This window comes from Nicotiana tabacum, chromosome 20 (assembly GCF_000715075.1).
Source record: "Nicotiana tabacum cultivar K326 chromosome 20, ASM71507v2, whole genome shotgun sequence".
NCBI classification, from domain to species: Eukaryota; Viridiplantae; Streptophyta; class Magnoliopsida; order Solanales; family Solanaceae; genus Nicotiana; species Nicotiana tabacum.
This window is the reverse complement of record NC_134099.1, coordinates 150,350,368-150,369,562: the sequence shown is the minus strand read 5'-3', so window position 1 is coordinate 150,369,562 and position 19,195 is coordinate 150,350,368. Positions and strand designations below refer to the sequence as shown.

The following is a 19,195-nucleotide window of genomic DNA, read 5'->3' as shown; positions in this document are numbered from 1 at the left end:
GAGCAACGATAAAATTGTCTTTGTATCACTGGTTCGAGCTGTAGAATCAAAAGCATCAGGATAGGCCTTTTCCTAACCATGCATGAACACAAGATATTTTATACACTAGGCTGCCCTTTTCTTTGTAAACTTTATATAAAACCAACTACAATTAACAAACTATGAACTGACGAGTGAAACAGAAGACAAATAGTAACATGCTATTACACCGAAAATATAAAAATATTATATGATAACTGTAATATAATGTAATTCCTTAAATAGTTACATGACTGATCATCAAAGGTTGACAAGATACTCTTTCCATCTAAAGAGCTAAAGTAATAACAATACAGTAGCTTACTGAAAATGAAAAAATATCACTAGTAGAATACAAGATAAAAAGAATTTCTAAGAAGACCATCTCTTCTAAAGAAGTGTCTCTACACTACACTAAATAAATACTCCCAACTCATACATTGCCCTAATTATAGTAAAGAATCCTAATACTCCCAGAGAAAAGATGACAATCTTTAGCCTCTCTCCCTCTTAGAGCTCAAGTTATTGCTTCCTATTATCAACTTAACACTCATTCATCACCTCATTACAATATACAGATTACAGGTATTTGAATGATTGCAGAACAAAACTCATCAGCAAATCAGCAGAAGAGGATTATCCTCTTTCTTTCACTCTATATACACAAAGCTAAACGAATTGGTTTTGGTTTCTCGCACTCTCCACAAAATTTTCTGCTCTTTTTAGTCATGTCTGAGTAAGTGAACGTTATATGTATACCTAAGCAACAGCGGAGATGCTGCAGCTGCCACGACAATTAAACCCTTCAATCCTCACAGGAGCTGAATCGTTCCCAAACTTCACTCGAACGCAGCCACCTCCGATCATACGACCGGAGGAGGAGAAGGGTGGTGGTGGTGCAGCTGCTGCTGATTCTGGGATTTGTGGTATAGGTACAAAATTGTCATTGCCAAAGTGGGCATCTTGAATCAGGGGATTTGAAGCCCTGCTAGGCGGCGACCCACAAAAAAATGGTGGAGATGAAGCCAACTGCAAATCGGAATTCTCATCATCGTATCTCCCCTGAACACAGAAAGATCAGAAATTTTCAGCTCAAACTAATTGAATCAAGTACTCAGTTAACAGACTAAATCCTCTCAGTCAAAATACACTATTAGTAGCTAAAGAAATTAAACAGGTTGAGTGAATCAATAAAATTCAACTGAGAACATGAAACAAAAGGGAAAAGGAAAAATATATCAGTGGTTTTGTATAGACCATTTTTTCAATCAGTATACAGAGTAAAATGTACTTCCTCCGTCTTGTAATTTATATGACAATCTTTTTTCTTTTTATTAGTATTTAAGTACTAAGATATTTAAAACCACTTCATTTTATGCACTACTCATATTTTTAAGAAAATTCACTATCATAAAATAATACTATATAAAACAAATTATCATCTTAAACTCTGAACCTAAGCTCCGCTCCCCAAATCCCAATCAAGAGATAAAAATACTAATTAAAACCATCTAATGAGTCACTAATTAGTAATTACCTTGGTGAGAATGATATCGAGAAGCTCAGTTCCTGCTATCAGATCACAACCCTCCATTTCTTGATTGCTAAAACACCCAAAAGTAGAAATACCCAAATAAATAAACCAAAAACAAAGCACAAAAAGGAGGGGAAAAAATTAATCTAGGAAACTTAAAAAACGTACTTGAATTGCAGCAATGGAGAATTGAATAGCCCGCCCCTACGAGGCTTGGGACAAACGACGCCGTTTGATCTATAAACGCCGTTAGTCATCTCTCCAACACCAACAAAACCCACCAAGGCATTTTGACTATATGCAAATTTGTTCATTTTCGAGTTTTACTGAACAAAGCCTGAAAAACAATACAGAAGAAGAAGAAAATTTTCAATATTTGAGATTTTTACCTTCCATACCAAACAAAAGTACTTAATATATATACATATAAAAATTACTAAATCTAAACATAGGAGAAATTATGGTGATTAGAGATTTTCGCAAAATAATTGGTTTAGGTAAGGAGAGAAAAAAGAGATGCGGCGAAGAGGAAGGTACCTTTAACTGGTGGATGCCCCGTGAATGGACGAGAGAGAAAGTAGCAAATGACAGATTTTTTGGAGAGAGAGAGAGAGAGATGATGTGTTGCGGAGGTAGATTTATATTCTGGAAAAATGGAGAGAGAAACGCGTGAAAATTAATGAATTCGTCTGTTGGATGGGGTTTAGGTTGTGATTTAGTACGATATTTATGTTGTAAATGCACGTGCACTTGGATGCACATGTTCTCCCACTTGACCAAACAAATACTTTATGTCTTAAAATATGTGATGCACTTCAAATAATAAACGTATTTTATATATTTAGATATAATTTTGATTTTGTTATGAATAGTTTGTACATTAGATACTACTTTGGATACTACATTGGATACTACATTGGATGTCCATGTTGTGAATAACTTAAAGATTAAATTTCCTATTTTATGTCCATCATCTTTACTTTTTATGCCTATAAAAGGTCATGTAATTGCAATGAAAAATTACACAAAAGTGAAAGAAGTAAACACTTCTCCATTCTCTCTATCTCTTCTTGTTTACATTTTACTGCATTGCTTTTATTTTATAACACGTTATCAGCACGAAGCTCTAATTTTATTCTTAACTCCCGCTAAGTTGAGCCATATTTTATTAAGGTATGTATCATTATAATCATTTTATTTATGGCAGTACATATCATATGCTCATTGTTTGCAGATTACTTGTGCGCTTGGGCATCTTAAATAGTTTAAGTACATTGCAGTGATAAAATAACTATTTCCTTCCGTGCTCAACTCTTAGAGGACCTCAAAGTCATCAAACTAGCTATGCACTAATGACATACTTATAATATTCATGGACTCCCTAGATCAAAACATATCTTTAAGGCATTGTGAAGAACTGTGAGAAATAAATTGACAAGCAATAATTTTATAATTTAATTACTTTATATTTATTGGAACATATAAATAATGTTAGTCACGTTCAGTTCTATTAACACATATATATCAATAATATAAAGTGAAATGAAACAAGTATGTAATTTCTACTTTATGGCAAGAATAAAATGAAATAGTAGATTGTTAACATGATATAGCTCTATTTTCATTTCTTTTACCTTAATCGTTTTGTTTTCATTAATTGTTTATTATTATAATTATTTCTCTAACTTATTCATCTTTTATGATAGTTTTCACTATGTCAAATTTATCAAAACTTGAATTTGTGGCACTTGACATCACCGGGAGGAACTATTTATCATGGGTTCTTGATACTGAAATTCACCTTAACGCTAAAGGTCTTAGAAATACTATTATACAAGGAAATGAAGCATCAAATCAGGATAAAGCGAAGGCCATGATTTTCCTTCGTCATCATTTACATGAATGGTTAAAAACTGAATATTTAACCGTAAAAGATCCACTTGAATTATGGATTAATTTGAAGGATCGATATGACCACCTAAGACTTACGGTATTACCGAAAGCTCGGTATGAGTGGATACATTTAAGGTTGCAAGATTTTAAAACCGTAAGTGAGTATAATTCTGCTATCTTTAAAGTAAGTTCTCTATTAAAATTATGTGGAGACACTATCACAGATGAGGACTTATTGGAAAAAATATTTTCTATTTTTCACGCTTCAAATATGGTGCTACAACAACAATACCGTGAAAAAGGTTTTAAGAAATATTCTGAGTTAATCACATGCCTACTTGTGGCTGAGCAGAATAATACTCTATTAATGAAAAATTATGAAGCTTGTCCCACTGGGTCAGCTCCATTTCTGGAAGTGAATGTTGTAGCAACATATGATAAGTTTGAAATAAAATAAAATAATTACCGTGGTCATGAACATGGTCGTAAACGTGGACGTAGCAGGGGGCGAAACAATTATCATCATTATGGTGGAAATAAATTGGAGAACAATAAGGGTTCTCAAATTAATCATTCAAAAGGTAAAGCTAGTATGTGTCACCGATGTGGTATGAAAGGTCATTGGGCACACATTTGTCGTACGCCAGAACATTTTGTCAAACTTTATCAAGCCTCCCTCAAGAAAAAAGAAAATAATGTGGAGGCACACTTGACCTTTCAAAATAATGATGATGAAGCAGGTCCCTCAAATAAATATGATTCTAAGGCACATCTTGCATATAAAGATGATGATTTTGAAGGCCTAACAAATATTACTCATTTAGAAGTTGGGGACTTCTTTGAGGATATTGACTGAAGAACTAATCATCTTACTGGGGAATGAAGCTATAAAAGTTGTTATGTTTATATTTGCAACTAGTTTATTTTTCTTGAGTGTATTTTCCTAATGCATCATGTGTTTCTAGTTTCTACATTTCTAATGTATTTCTTAATGTTTTTTTCCTGCTTGTTTTTCATATTTCTTATGATGTATTATTTGTCTTTTTTATGAAAAATATGAAAATTCCCCAGTCTTCAGTTGGATTCAAGATTAATAAAGATGATATATATCTTCTGGATAGTGCTCAACACACACTATTTTAAAAGATAAGAGATATTTCTCTTATTTGGTACTGAAAGAAGCTAATGTTAATACAATATCCAATAATACAAGATTAATTGAAGGTTCTGGAAGAGCCAATTTATTACTACCAGGAGGAACAAATTTGGCTATTGATGAAGCACAATATTGCAGTAAATCTCAAAGAAACTTATTAAGTTTCAAAGATATTCGCCAAAAGGGCTATCATATTGAGACTACAAATGATGAAAAGATTGAATATCTTTATATTACTACAATAATGTCCGGTAAGAAATATGTGCTTGAAATGTTACCTGCTCTTTCCTCCGGCTTATACTACACAAGTATTAGCAGGATTGAAACACATGCCGTAGTAAACGAGAAGTTTACTAATCAAGATAATTTTATTATTTGGCATGACCGGTTGGGCCATCCTGGTTCTAATATGATGCGTAAAATAATTGAGAATTCACATGGACATGCAATGAAGAATCAGAAGATTCTTCAATTTAAGGAATTCTCTTGTGCTGCGTGTTCTCAAGGAAAATTAATTATTAGACCATCAACTATTAAAGTTAGGATGGAATCCCCTGCATTTCTGGAACGTATACAGGGTGATATATGTGGGCCCATTCACCCTCCATGTGGACCATTCAAATATTATATGGTTTTGGTAGATGCATCTACAAGATGGTCACATGTGTGCTTACTATCAACTCGCAATATGACATTTGCGAGATTGTTGGCTCAAATAATAAAGCTAAGAGCACAATTTCCAGATTATGCAATTAAGACAATTCGTCTTGATAATGCCAGTGAGTTTACATCCCAAGCCTTTAATGATTATTGTATTTTAACTGGGATAACAATTGAGCATCCGATTGCTCATGTTCATACACAAAATGGTCTAGCAGAATCATTGATCAAACGCCTCCAATTAATTGCTAGACCAATGCTTATGAGAACAAAACTTCCCATTTCAGTATGGGGTCATGCTATTTTGCACGCAGCAGCACTTGTGCGGATAAGGACCACAAGTTATCATAAAGTCTCCCCATTGCAATTGGCTTTTGGTCAAGAGCCAAATATTTCCCATCTTAGGATCTTTGGTTGTGTGATATATGTTCCAATTGCTCCACCACAACGCACAAAGATGGGTCCTCAAAGAAGGTTGGAGATATATGTTGGATATGAATCTCCTTCTATTATAAAATATCTAGAGCCGATGATTGGAGATTTATTTACGGCAAGATTTTCTGATTGCCATTTTAATGAATCAGTATATCCAACATTAGGGGGAGAAAATAAGCAGCTGAAAAAAAAAGATAGATTGGAATGCATTATCACTGTCTCATTTAGATCCTCGAACAAATCAATGTGAACAAGAGGTTCAAAAGATTATTCATTTACAAAATATTGCAAATCAATTGCCAGATGCATTCACTAACCTACCAAGGGTGACTAAGTCACGTATTCCAGCTGCTAATGCTCCAATTCGAGTTGATATCCCGACAGAACAATTAATTAAAGCAAATGAGTCTAAGCCATGCTTGAAAGGTGGTAGACCAATCGGTTCTAAAGATAAAAATCCTCGAAGAAGAAAAGGAGCAAGTGATCAAAGTGAACATAACACAGAGGTAGTGGCTCAAGAAGAGCCCCAAGACGTAACAAATGATAAGACCTTAGGAGAGGTCCAGGTACCTAAAAATAATGAAAATGAAGAGATATCAATAAGTTACGTCTCAACCGGGAAAATATGGAACCGAAATAATATTGTTATCGGTAACATTTTTGCTTATAATGTTGCTGTTGAAATAATACAACAAGATGAGGATCTTGAACCAAAATCTGTCAATGAATGTAGACAGAGAAATGATTGGCCAAAATGGAAAGACGCTATCCAGGCAGAGTTAACTTCACTTGGAAAACGTGAAGTATTCGGACCCATAGTTCGAACACCTGAAGGCATAAAGCCAGTAGGGTATAAATGGGTTTTTGTGCGAAAACGAAATGATAAAAATGAAGTCGTTAGATATAAAGCACGACTTGTGGCACAAGGGTTTTCCCAAAGGCCTGAAATTGATTATATGGAGACATATTCTCCTGTAGTGGATGCTATTACCTTCAGGTATCTCATAAATATGGCAGTACAAGAAAAATTTGATATGCATCTAATGGATGTTGTTACAACCTATTTGTATGGATCATTAGACAACGAAATTTTTATGAAAGTACCTGAGGGATTTAAAGTGGCAGAAGCATATAAATTTTTTCTAGAAACTTGTTGAATAAAGCTTCAGAAATCTTTATACGGATTGAAACAATTAGAACGTATGTGGTACAATCGCCTGAGTGAATACCTGTTGAAATAAGGGTACAAGAATGATCCAATTTGTCCCTGTGTCTTTATAAAAAGGTCTGGATCTGAATTTGTTATAATCGCCGTGTATGTTGATGATTTAAATATCATTGGAACTCTTGGGGAGCTTCCAAAAACAGTAGACTATTTGAAGAAAGAATTTGAAATGAAAGATCTTGGAAAGACAAAATTTTGTCTTGGTCTACAAATTGAGTATATGAAAGATGGAATATTTGTCCATCAATCGACATACACCGAAAAGATTTTAAAGCGATTCTATATGGATAAAGCACATCCATTGATTACCCCGATAGTTGTGAGATCACTTGATATAAAGAAAGATCCATTCCGACCTCATGAAAATGATGAAGAGCTTTTTGGTGCCGAAATACCATATCTTAGTGCAATTGGGGCATTAATGTATCTTGCCAATAATTCCCAACCAGATATAGCTTTCTCAGTAAGCTTATTGGCAAGATTTAGTACTTTGCCAACATAAAGACACTGGAATGGTATTAAACATATATTTAGACACCTCCAAGGGACCATTGATATGGGTTTATTTTATTCAAATGTATCCAAGACATCATTGATTGGTTATGCAGATGCAGAATATTTGTCTGATCCACACAAAGGTCGATCTCAGACAGGCTATTTATTTACAAGTGGAGGTACAGCCATATCATGACATTTGACAAAATAAACTATGGTTGCTACTTCTTCAAATCATGCAGAGATAATAGCCATTCACGAAGCAAGTCGAGAATGCTTTTGGTTAAGATATATAACTCAACACATTCAGCAAACATGTGGTCTTTCTTCGAAAGAGAATATTCCAACAATATTGTATGAAGACAATGCTGCATGCATAGCTCAATTGAAAGGAGGATATATCAAAGGAGATAGAACAAAACACATTTCACCGATTTTTTTTTTCACTCATGATATTCAGAAGAATGGTGAAATAGATGTACAACAAGTTCGTTCAAGTGATAATTTGGCTGATCAGTTCACTAAGGCATTACCAACCTCAATATTTGAAAAGCTGATATATAAGATTGGAATGCGTCGTCTTCGAGACATTAAATGATTTTTTATCAGGGGGAATAACTACACGCTGCACTCTTTTTCTTAACCAAGGTTTTGTCCCACTGAGTTTTCCTGGTAAGGTTTTTAATGAGGCAACAAGCAATGCATATTATAAATAACTATGTACATCCCAATATATTTTTTTGTAAGTTTTTAATGAGGCACATTATCTTACATGCACATTCAAGGGGGAGTGTTATGAATAGTTTGTACATTGGATACTACTTTGGATACTACATTGGATACTACATTGGATGCTACATTGGATGCCCATGTTGTGAATAACTTAAAGATTAAATTTCCTATTTTATGTCCATCATCTTTACTTTTTATGCCTATAAAAGGCCATGTAATTGCAATGAAAAATTACACCAAAGTGAAAAAAGAAAACACTTTTCCATTCTCTCTATCTCTTCTTGTTTACATTTTACTGCATTGCTTTTATTTTATAACAGATTTTAAATTTTTTATTTAATTCTTACTACTGAAAGATTTTATAATCATACAAATATTTTATAATTTATTTTAGATTATAAATTTTAAAAGATTTTATTTTTTAATTCTATGCCTAGTCAAAATAAATTAGATACACATAAAACATGCTTACTAGACGCACAAACCAATTGTGATGTCGAGGTTTCTAAGAGAACTAAAAGAATTTTGAGAAAGAATAATTGTTGATGTACCTATGTAAGGATTGGATTTTAAAGTTAGATCATGCATTGCAGAACTATCGAACAATATTTGAAATACCTAGTGGGCTTCACCTAAACCTGTTAAACGGGGTTGGGTCAGCCCTCTGCCAATCAGGTTCGATCCGATTTAGTCCGGGTTAGCCCGGTGTCACACCCCAAACCTGGGGAAGCGTGACTGGCACCCGATGTCGCACTGGCCCGAGCGAACCACTCCGTAACTCATGATCGGTCGGCCAAAACTAGAACATATATAGGTGTGGTGACCCAAGGTCATCACTTGTTTTGAAATAAAATTCTACGTTTCGAGGCCTTAAAAACCTCTTTCTGCATCACCTCGATTTGCATGCGCAGTCCGAGCGTATAGCAGGAAAGCCAATATGTGAAAATCTGTGAAAACTGATGAATTTTGACTTTAAAATGAATTTAAGTTGACTTCGGCCAACATTTTGGGTAAACGGATCTGGACCCATGATTTTACGGTCCTGGAGGGTCCGTACGAAAATATGGGACTTGGGAGTATTCCTGGAATCAAATTCCGAGGTCCCAAGCCCGAGAAATGAATTTTCGAAAGAAATTATTTTGCTGAATTAATTATGAAGTAAAGAAGAGAATTTATGTATGAAACCATTAGTAACGGGCCCATATTTGGTTTCGGAGCCCCGTACAGGTCTTATATATGATTTGAGTCGAACATGTGAAATTTGGTAAGAAACGAACTTGAAATGATATGAATCGGACCTTATTTGAGAAAATTGGAAAATTTGATGTTCTTAAGAAAATTTCATGATTTTGATGCTAAATTCATAGTTGTTGATGTTATTTGAGAGATTTGAATGCACGAGCAAGTCCGTATAATGTTTTTAGGTTGGTGTGCATGTTTGGTTTGGAACCCCGAGGGCTCGGGTGAGTTTTGAATAGGCCACGGAGTAGAATTGGACTTGGGAAAAATGCAGGTTTCAGCTGTTCTATTGCAGGCATGTAGTCTTCGCATTTACGAAGCCTGGCTCGCAAATGCAAGGGCTGAGTCGCAAATGCGAACTAGCCCAGGCCAGCCTTCCCTCGCAAATTCGAGTTTTCCATCGCAAATGCGATGTTCCCCATTTTGGCCAGTCGTCGCAAATGCAACAGAATGTTCGCAAATACGAAGGTCGCTTCGCAAAATGCGATAACAACAGAGTCTGGGTTTATTTGTAGTAATCTTAGATAGTCTGTGAACTTGTGACACCAAATTCTGAGTAGAGTTGTATTTAGACTTCTGCAGTTTGTATTAAGATAAATTATCAGATTTTGTCTTCCGCTTAATTATTTCCGCTATTTGTATGATATCTACTCATCACTGATAATGGTTTAAAATTGGAAAAGATTAAGTAATTAGAATAATTTGGCTTGCCTAGCTTTCACCAGTAGGCGCCATCACGACTCTCGAGGGTGGAAAATCCAGGTCATGACAAGTTGGTATTTGAGCTCTAGGTTACATGGGTCTCACAGTTCACAGACAAGCTTAGTAGAATCTGTGGGATCGGTACGAAGACGTCTGTATTTATCCCCAGAGGCTACGGAGTTAGGAAATGTTTCACTTCTATTCTTCTCTGTCGTGCGGTTTTGTTCTCTAACTGTTAAATTGAAACCTCTACTCTTGTCCTTTCGCGAATGGCAAAGTCACGTACCGCTTCTTCAGCCGAGCAACAGCACAGACCGGTGATAGATTATCTACGTCTTCGGAGGCTTTGTGGAGGTTGGATAGGTTTCACCAAGCTCTTCACTGCCACTTTCAGCGGTGCATCTTCTGAAGATCCCCAGGATTATCTAGATAGCTGTCATGAGGTTCTCAGGAACATGGGGATAATGGAGACCAATTGGGTTGACTTTGCTACTTTTGGCTTATCTGGATCCGCCAAGACTTGGTGGAGGGATTATTGTTTGGCTAGACCAGTTGGGTCACCAGCTTTGACTTGGGATCAGTTTTCTCAGCTGTTTTTGGAGAAGTTTCTTCATGTCACTCAGAGAGAGATCTATTGGAGGCAGTTTGAGCGTCTCCAGCAGGGTTCTATGACTGTTACTCAGACGAGACTAGGTTTATTGGTTTGGCCCGTCATGCTCTACTTATACTTCCTACTAGGGCTGTCAAATTTGGCCCAAGCCCAAATGACCCGCCCAACCCGCCCAAGGTTGGGTTGGTTATTGACCCGCCCATTTATTGAACTTAGCCCATCTTGATCCAACCCATCTCAACCCAATTAAAGTTGGGCTAATTTTTAGTCCAAATTGATCCATGAACAAGTTTGTCAAAATATCTTAGAAATAATTTTATTTTTTGTTTAATATTTTAAATATGACCATAACAAAAGCAAAAAAGCCTTATTTAGTAATTATACAATTTATAAGAAAATAGCACATATTAATTAAAGTTTAATAAGAGTTGGGCGGGTTGGGTTATGACCCGAATTTTAACCCATCTTGACCCAAGTAACTTTTGGTCGGGTTATTTGACCCGCACAATTATTGACTCAACCCATTTTAACCCGCCCAAAATTGACCCAACCCACCCATTTGACACCCCTACTTCCTACTGAGAGAGAGAGAGAGAGAGAGTGAGAAGGTACCTTGAGGGGCTCATTCAGCCTATTCGACTTCAGATGACTAAGGAGGCGAGAAGTGAGATTTCTTTTCAGGAGGTGGCCAATGTGGCCAGGAGAGTTGAGATGGTTCTGTCGCAGGGAGGTGGTCAGGGGTCTGACAAAAGGCCTCGCCATTTAGGCAGATTTAGTGGCGCCTCGTATGGAGGCATAGATTCTTTTGGTAGAGGCCATCCTCCTAGGCCTTTTCAGTCAGCACTTTAGGCTTCTCATAGTGCCCCAGGTAGCCGTGGTTTTCCCATGCAGTATTCCGATCAACAGTCCTACAGTGCACCACCAGCTCCTATCAGTGCACCTCCACTTTAGAGTTTTCAGGGTCGTCAGCCCCAGCAACCGAGGGCTTGTTTTACTTGTGGCGACACGAGGCACATTGCTTGATATTGTCCTCGAGCATCGAGCAGCTCTCAGCAGCAGGGTTCCCGTGCTATAGTACAGACACCAGGTGTTCCACCGCCCACTCCGCCAGCTAGGGGTGAGGGTAGGGGTGCTAGAGGTGGAGGTAGAGGTATTAGAGGTGGAGGTCAGGCAGCTAGAGGTGTAGGCCAACCAACAGCAGGACCTCCCAGAGATGTAGTTCAGGGTGGTGGGACCCAACCCCGATGTTATGCTCTTCCAACCATGCCTGAGGCTGAGGCTTCCGATGCAGTCATCACAGGTACTGTTCTGGTTTGTAGTAGAGATGCTTTAGTTCTAATTGATCCAGGGTCTACATACTCCTATGTGTCATCTTATTTTGCGACGTATCTAGTCATGCCTAGTGATTCCTTGAGTGCCCCTGTATATGTGTCTACATTGGTGGGTGATTCTATTGTTGTAGATCGAGTCCATCGTTCGTGTATAGTTGTGATTGGGGGTCTCGAGACTCGTGTAGATTTGTTACTTCTGGATATGTTTGATTTTGATGTCATATTGGAGATGGACTGGTTATCACCTTACCGCGCTATCTTGGACTGGCATGCCAAGACCGTAACCTTAGCCTTTCCGGGTTTATCTCACTTAGAGTGGAGAGGGACTCCTGGTCATTCTACCCATAGTGTTATCTCTTATGTGAAGGCTCCGTGTATGGTTGAGAAAGGGTGTTTGGCCAATTTGGCATATATTCGTGATTCTAGTGCCGAGGTTCCTTATATTGATTCTCTGTTTGTTGTTCGTGAGTTCCCTGAGGTATTTCCTTTAGACCTGCCGGGTATGCCACCCGACAAGGATATTAACTTTTGCATTGATTTGGATCCGGGCACTCAGCCCATTTTTATCCTGCCGTATCGTATGGCCCCACCTGAGTTGAAAGAGTTGAAAGAGCAATTGCAAGACTTGCTTGAAAAAGGTTTCATTAGACCTAGTGTTTCGCCTTGGGGTGCGCCGGTGTTGTTTGTTAAGAAGAAGGACGGATCGATGAGAATGTGCATAGATTACCGGCAGTTGAACACGGTTACAATCAAGAATAAGTACCCATTGCCGAGGATTGATGATTTGTTTGATCAGCTTCAGGGTGCTAAGGTATTTTCGAAGATTGACTTGAGATCTGGCTACCATCATTTGAGGATTAGGGCATCAGATGTCCCTAAGACAGATTTCCGCACTCAGTACGAGCATTACGAGTTCTTGGTGATGTCGTTTGGGTTAACAAATGCCCCAGCAACTTTTATGAATTTGATGAACCGAGTGTTCAGGCTTTACTTGGATTTGTTCGTGATAGCCTTCATTGATCATATTTTGATCTATTCCCGCAGTCGGGAGGAGCACGAGCATCATCTTAGAGTGATTCTTCAGACTTTGAGGGATAGTCAGTTGTATGCCAAATTTTTGAAGTGTGAGTTCTGGTTGAGTTCAGTTGCATTCCTGGGTCACGTTGTATCAGCGGAAGGTATTCAGGTTGATCCGAAGAATATTGAGGCAGTTAAGAACTGGCCTAGACCAGCATCAGCTACAGAGATCCGGAGTTTCTTGGGATTGGCAGGCTATTATCGTCGGTTTGTGGAGGGTTTTCGTCTAGTGAAACCCCGATGACCAGGTTAGCCCAGAAAGATGCCCAATTCAGATGGTTAGACGAGTGTGAGGAGAGCTTTCAAAAGCTCAAGACAGCTTTGACTACGACACCGGTGTTGGTTTTGCCCACAAGTTTAGGGCCTTATACAGTTTATTGTGATGCATATCATATTGGACTTGGTGTGGTGTTGATGCAGGATGGAAAGGTCATTGCCTATGCTTCGCGGCAGTTGAAAATTAATGAGAAGAACTATCCGGTTCATGATTTGGAGTTAGCAGCCAATGTTCACGTGTTGAAGATTTGGAGGCATTATCTGTATGGCATGGCACGTGAGGTGTTCACGGATCACAAGAGTCTGTAGTATTTGTTCAAGCAGAAGGAGCTAAATTTGAGGCAGAAAAGGTTGTTGGAGCTATTAAAGGACTATGATTTGACCATCTTATATCATTCGAGAAAGACCAATGTGGTGGCCGATGCTTTGAGTAGGAAGTCAGCCAGTATGGGCAGCCTTACTTATATTCCGGTCGGTGAGAGATCGCTTGCATTTGGTTCAGGTTTTGGCCAATCAGTTCGTAAGGTTGGATGTTTCTAATCCCAGCCGTGTGTTATCTTACACAGTCGCTCGTTCTTCATTATTGGAGCGTATCCGTGATCAGCAGTATGATGATCCCTATTTGTGTATCCTTAGAGACACGGTGCAGCACGAAGGTGCCAAGCAGGTTACCTTAGGAGATGATGGAGTTCTGAGATTGTAGGGTCGAGTTTGTGTGCCTAAAGTGGATGGACTCCAAGAATTGATTTTAGAGGAGGCCCATAGTTCCCGGAACTTTATTCATCCGGGCGCCGCTAAGATGTATCAGGATTTTTGACAGCATTATTGGTGGCGGAGAATAAAGAAGGACATTGTTGCTCATGTGGCTCGGTGTTTGAACTGTCAGCAGGTTAAGTACGAGCATTAGAGGCCCAGTGGTTTGTTCCAGAAGATTGAGACTCCTGAGTGGAAGTGGGAGCGTACCACTATGGACTTCGTTGTTGGACTCCCACGGACTCAGAGGAAGTTTGATGCAGTGTGTGTTATTGTTGATAGGCTGACCAAGTCAGCACATTTCATTCTGGTGGCACTCTCTGATCGCAGCCAACTCGACGTTACACTAAGGTAGGAAGAGCAGGTCGTAATAGATTTTACCCGATATAAGGGTCGGGATCGATTTCCTCAGGGAGCTAGAAGTGGAGTTGGATTGTCTGTCTATCCTAGAGATGTGTTTGTACTCCTAATGTCACTTCAAACATTTTTGAGTTTTCGAATTATAACTAATTTTATAAAACTATTGAGTAACTCTAAATTATGCTACGAGAATAGTGCTAAGTTGTATCTAATAGGAAGAAGGGCCCTAGGGTCATGATACTACCTAGGTGGCTAATTGACAGGTAGATGTTACTAAGGTTCGATTGATATAATTGGGGCTTATACTATAACCGTTGCATAATTTTACCCACTCTCACACCTCTCGGTAGAGAGAGTGATTTTGCCCAATTGACTCTTTCGAGACCAAATGGGTAGGCAAATTAGACCAAGCAACTAGGGTTCAAGTAGGGTAATTACTCTCTCGAGGTTTAACCCGTTAATTGGGACTATCATTTCTCATGAGTCCATCCCAATTCCTTGTTGGGTTAATTTTAGGGTCATAGATTCTCTTTTTCAAGAAGAATTAAGCCCACAAGGCTTGAATCAGTGTTTGCAACCACCAATTCTAGATTGAAACATAAAACCAACCCAAATAGCAAACACCCATAGTCAATCTCACACTAGATGGCAACACCCATCAATTACCCACACTAGGGTTGAGCCACAACCCTAGCTAATGGGTTTAGCTACTCATGCTAGATAAAGAAATTGAAGAAATAGATGAAGAACTAAGCATATTAATTAATTGCTAAAATTAATCTATAAGAATCTGTTGTAAATTTAAAGCAAAAGTGCCAAAAATGGCTACAAAAGTCGGTCTCACGAGCGCAACTATCAACTGATCTATCTTAATACCTAAAAATGGTAAAATGTTCTATTTATACTAGGCTGGAAAAACTGGACAAAAATACCCCTGCGGGGTCAATGCGGGCCGCATTAAATAGACCGCAGCCATACTGGGTTCACTTTTGCTTCTCTGAACTTGGACTCCGTGGACCGCGTAGAATGGACCGCGGCCGCGGAGGGAGCTGGTGCGGTCCGCGCACTCACGACCACGGACCGCATGGCTTTGGCTTTGAAAACTTCATCTCTCTGAATCTCATGACCGCGGACCGCACAAAAGAGTAGTGCGGCCGCGGAGCCTTCACCGCGGACCGCAAGATGTGTACCGCGGCCGCGCTTCTTCTAGCCTGAATCACTATCTCTCTGGACCACCTAGTGCGGCTGCATTCCATTTTGCGCGGTCCGCACTAGGCCTTCTTTTCTTAGATTCCTTGGTCTTTGATACTTGAGCAGGTTTCACTCCTTTTTGAGCCAATCTTTGAAATTTTGTCACTTTGTCGATAAAACCTGCAATCAAGCACAACTTGTCAGCCTTTTAGGACTATTTTGTAACAATATATGATCAAAGCATAGGCAAGTAGGGGCATAAAACATATTAAAATCCTAAATTATCAATTCCCCCAAACTTAAACCTTTGCTTGTCCTCAAGCAAACAAAATAAGACTCACCCTTTAAAGGAAAATCCAAGTAATTCCAGTTGTCCTAAGGTAACCTCAACAAGTATCAATTGGGACTAACAATTGCCCTCAATACGAATGGATCATTAACAAAACTTAAACTTTGAAAAACTATGGATCAAGTGTGACACATGAGCATCAAGAATTGACTCAGTACATCAAAGAACTCCTCTCAATTACTTTGGTCATTGTGGAACCCAAACTCACGCGTCCTCAACTCTCCCTAGGCAAACCTCACCTTTTAGAGTACAAGCACACAAACCAAGGTTAATGGGAATTCACTCGTCTCTCTCAAGGAAAGGTCACACGTCCGGCTCTAAGTACCATATGCTTGACCCTCATGTAAGTATCCACTAATGCGAGCATCATCCAACTCAAGATCATATAGGGCTTTTGTGGAGTCAATGTGAAGGCTTTTGGTTCAGGGTAGGAAACGTTGTTGGTTTATATGGGTTTCATCTTTCCTTAAGCACTTCTTTTGATTCATTGGCACAATTCTCTTTGACTCTTTGAGTATTTCACTTCTTTTCAAGGGGTTAGAGAGACACATTGTCACTCTTTCTTATGCAATTCAAAACATTTCTCTCTTTTCTACTTTTTCCACACCTTTTTCACTTTTGTTTTTCTTGAATCTAGTTTTATTCTTTGCACATTGGGCTTTCTTATTGTCTTTTTTTTCTTTTTTATCGTCTTCCTTTTCTTTTGCTTTTGTTCCTTTTACTACTTCGTTTCCTTTCTTGTCTCCCCCCCCCAAACTTAGACTTTTGCCACTACTTAAGAGACGATTTGGGTGCCAAGAGAGGGTATAATTTAGAACGGGTATATGCTCGTAGCGTTGGTTCTTGAAAGAAAAAGGTTTAAGGTTCAAAAGGGTTAGCTAAGGATTATATCATTGGTAGGCTATGGAATTATTCGACTATTGTTTGGATTAAGCAGAACCTATAATCACTTCTCAAGTCGAATTTCACTCAACATTTTGCCTCAACAAACATTCAGGGCAAGTTCTAAACCATTGGCTCGAGACTTGGACTCACAATTCGATTTCTCACCACACACACTCAAGGATTGCTGAAGACATAGAGTCGTGGGCCCACACCAACCTTAGACATGATTGAGCACACAATAGTCTCGAAAGACCACATGATGTTTGTTTGGTCAAAACAAGAGTCTTAAGGTCACTACATTCACCATCCTAAACACAACCACTTGTCTTTGACCATGGGATCAAAGGCAAATGTGTTAGGCCCAAGTGAAGCTTTGCTTGAGGTACCCTTAACTATAAACTACTAAAAATAAAAGAAAAATCAAAGAAACGGACTCAAACCCTTAAGAAGGTTGTCACGCCATCTATCATTGGGAAGAGCCACCCGGTTCGCACAATACTCTACCCTTGGAAAGAACCGTGGCATTAAGAAAACCAAGGGCTTATTATAAACACCAAAATCAAAACAAGCGGCTACGAGCCTAACTACAAAGTTAAAAATGAAAATTTAGCGAAAATAGAATGAATATGTACAATAGGGGAGTAGAATATACAACGGGGGATGAATATATACAGAAATGTAAAGTTATATACAGCCCAAAGTAAAAAAACACAAAATCAATAAAAATATACTAAATGTAAAGTTATATACAGACAAAATAAAATAAAATAAATCAACAGAAACATAAACTAAGTCAACTAATATATACAATCATCCGGATAAAAAGTAGGGCGCACCCCCACAAATAAAAGCTGACATTGTCCCCAATGCCAACTAAACAAATAAGCATCATAAAACAAGAGGAAAGGATATAGGAGCTCCCTAAGCCTCGTCTGTATGCATGGGCACATGAGTGGTCCCCGGGTCCTCTGTATGTACGGGAACCTCAGACTGGTTCCCGATCTCCTGCTGCTCGACTGCCCGGACAGGGGCCTGGACATGTACGAGCTGAATATCTGGAGCAACCTGTGGCTGACTGGAGGAAACCTCATGTGGGTCTGCCAACCGGATGACCGCCTCGTCTGCACTAGAGAGCTTCCTCTTCTTCCTAGGAAGCCTCTGACTCTGCTCCTGCTGTGGCTCTGGTACTGGTGCTGTTGTTGGGGTTGGGTCCTCAAATAGCAAGTCTAAAGGCAGCTGGTCTGCCTTAAGCTTGTCAACATCCTCTCTCAGCGCCTTCACAGACTCCTTGGAAGCCCGTGTTCTGCGTAGCTTCTTGTGCTCCCTGGCAAGCTCCCTAAGGTCCTTGCCATGTGAATCCACTGCCTTAGCCAAGGCAGCTTGAGAATCGAGGATCTTTTGCTGGTTGGAAAGAATCTCTTTAAGTGCATCCTCGATAGGCTGGGGCACCTGCACTGGCTGTGGTGCCGACTGAGCCGCAATAGTAGAAGTCAAGGTGGACAACTTGGATGAAACAGTCGCCATCCAGTTGTTCAAGCTATGAAGTGTCTGGATCAGCTGGTGGGAGGTGATAGGATGGGCCTGGGAAGATGGAATCCCCGAGCCAGCTGAAGTAGAGGGACCAGCAGTAGTGGAAGGTCCGGGAGGCATGTCAGCAACTGTGGAAGTAGGCTCAGTGGAGGGCTCTACCGCAACCGGCTCTTCAGACTGGCCAGTTGGGGCAGAAGCAGGCGGCTTGTAATTTTTGTCCTTGGGGTTGTCTGACCCCTTCAGACTGTACCATGAAAACGGAGCCACATGTTTGACCCTGACGTCAAACGGTCTCTTCTCCACCTCCAAGTCCCGGAAATACATAGTGAGGGTGCTGGGAAAAGGGTAGTTCCGGTTATGCTCAATCCCCACTGCATAAATGACGCGGGACATCAAATTGCCCACATTGATATGATATCCCGCCATAATAGAAGCAATAAGAACTGCCCGGTCAAGTGGAATAGTCTGATCATGGGTAGTGGGGTCGAACCGACTGCACACAAAAGTCAACCACCCTCTAGCCTCGATGTTGAAAGTTCTATGAAGTATTTTGGCCCCTGCTTATAACCACTTTGGAACCGTACCCGGGATTGCCAGGTATGAAGATAACCACGGACGAACCTCCTCGCCCATTGCTAACTTTTCATTGTAAAGGGACTCATCTTCATCATTGAACCCCAAGTATTCATTTAGTGCTTTCCCGGTAAATACCACACTTTTGTTTCTCACTTTGGTCACCTTAGT

General features: G+C 39.3%; 1 protein-coding gene across 1 annotated transcript; it reads right to left on the bottom strand.

Moving 5' to 3' along the window:
• Positions 1-215: 215 nt before the first annotated feature.
• On the bottom strand, positions 216-2,250 carry LOC107811985 (uncharacterized). The gene is made up of 4 exons (XM_016636991.2): positions 2,090-2,250; positions 1,721-1,889; positions 1,556-1,622; positions 216-1,080 (listed from the first exon to the last, which is right to left on the bottom strand). Exons 2-4 carry the CDS (start codon positions 1,864-1,866, stop codon positions 778-780), a joined length of 516 nt encoding a protein of 171 aa, XP_016492477.1. The 5' UTR covers positions 1,867-1,889; positions 2,090-2,250; the 3' UTR covers positions 216-777.
• Between the last annotated feature and the right edge of the window lie 16,945 nt (positions 2,251-19,195).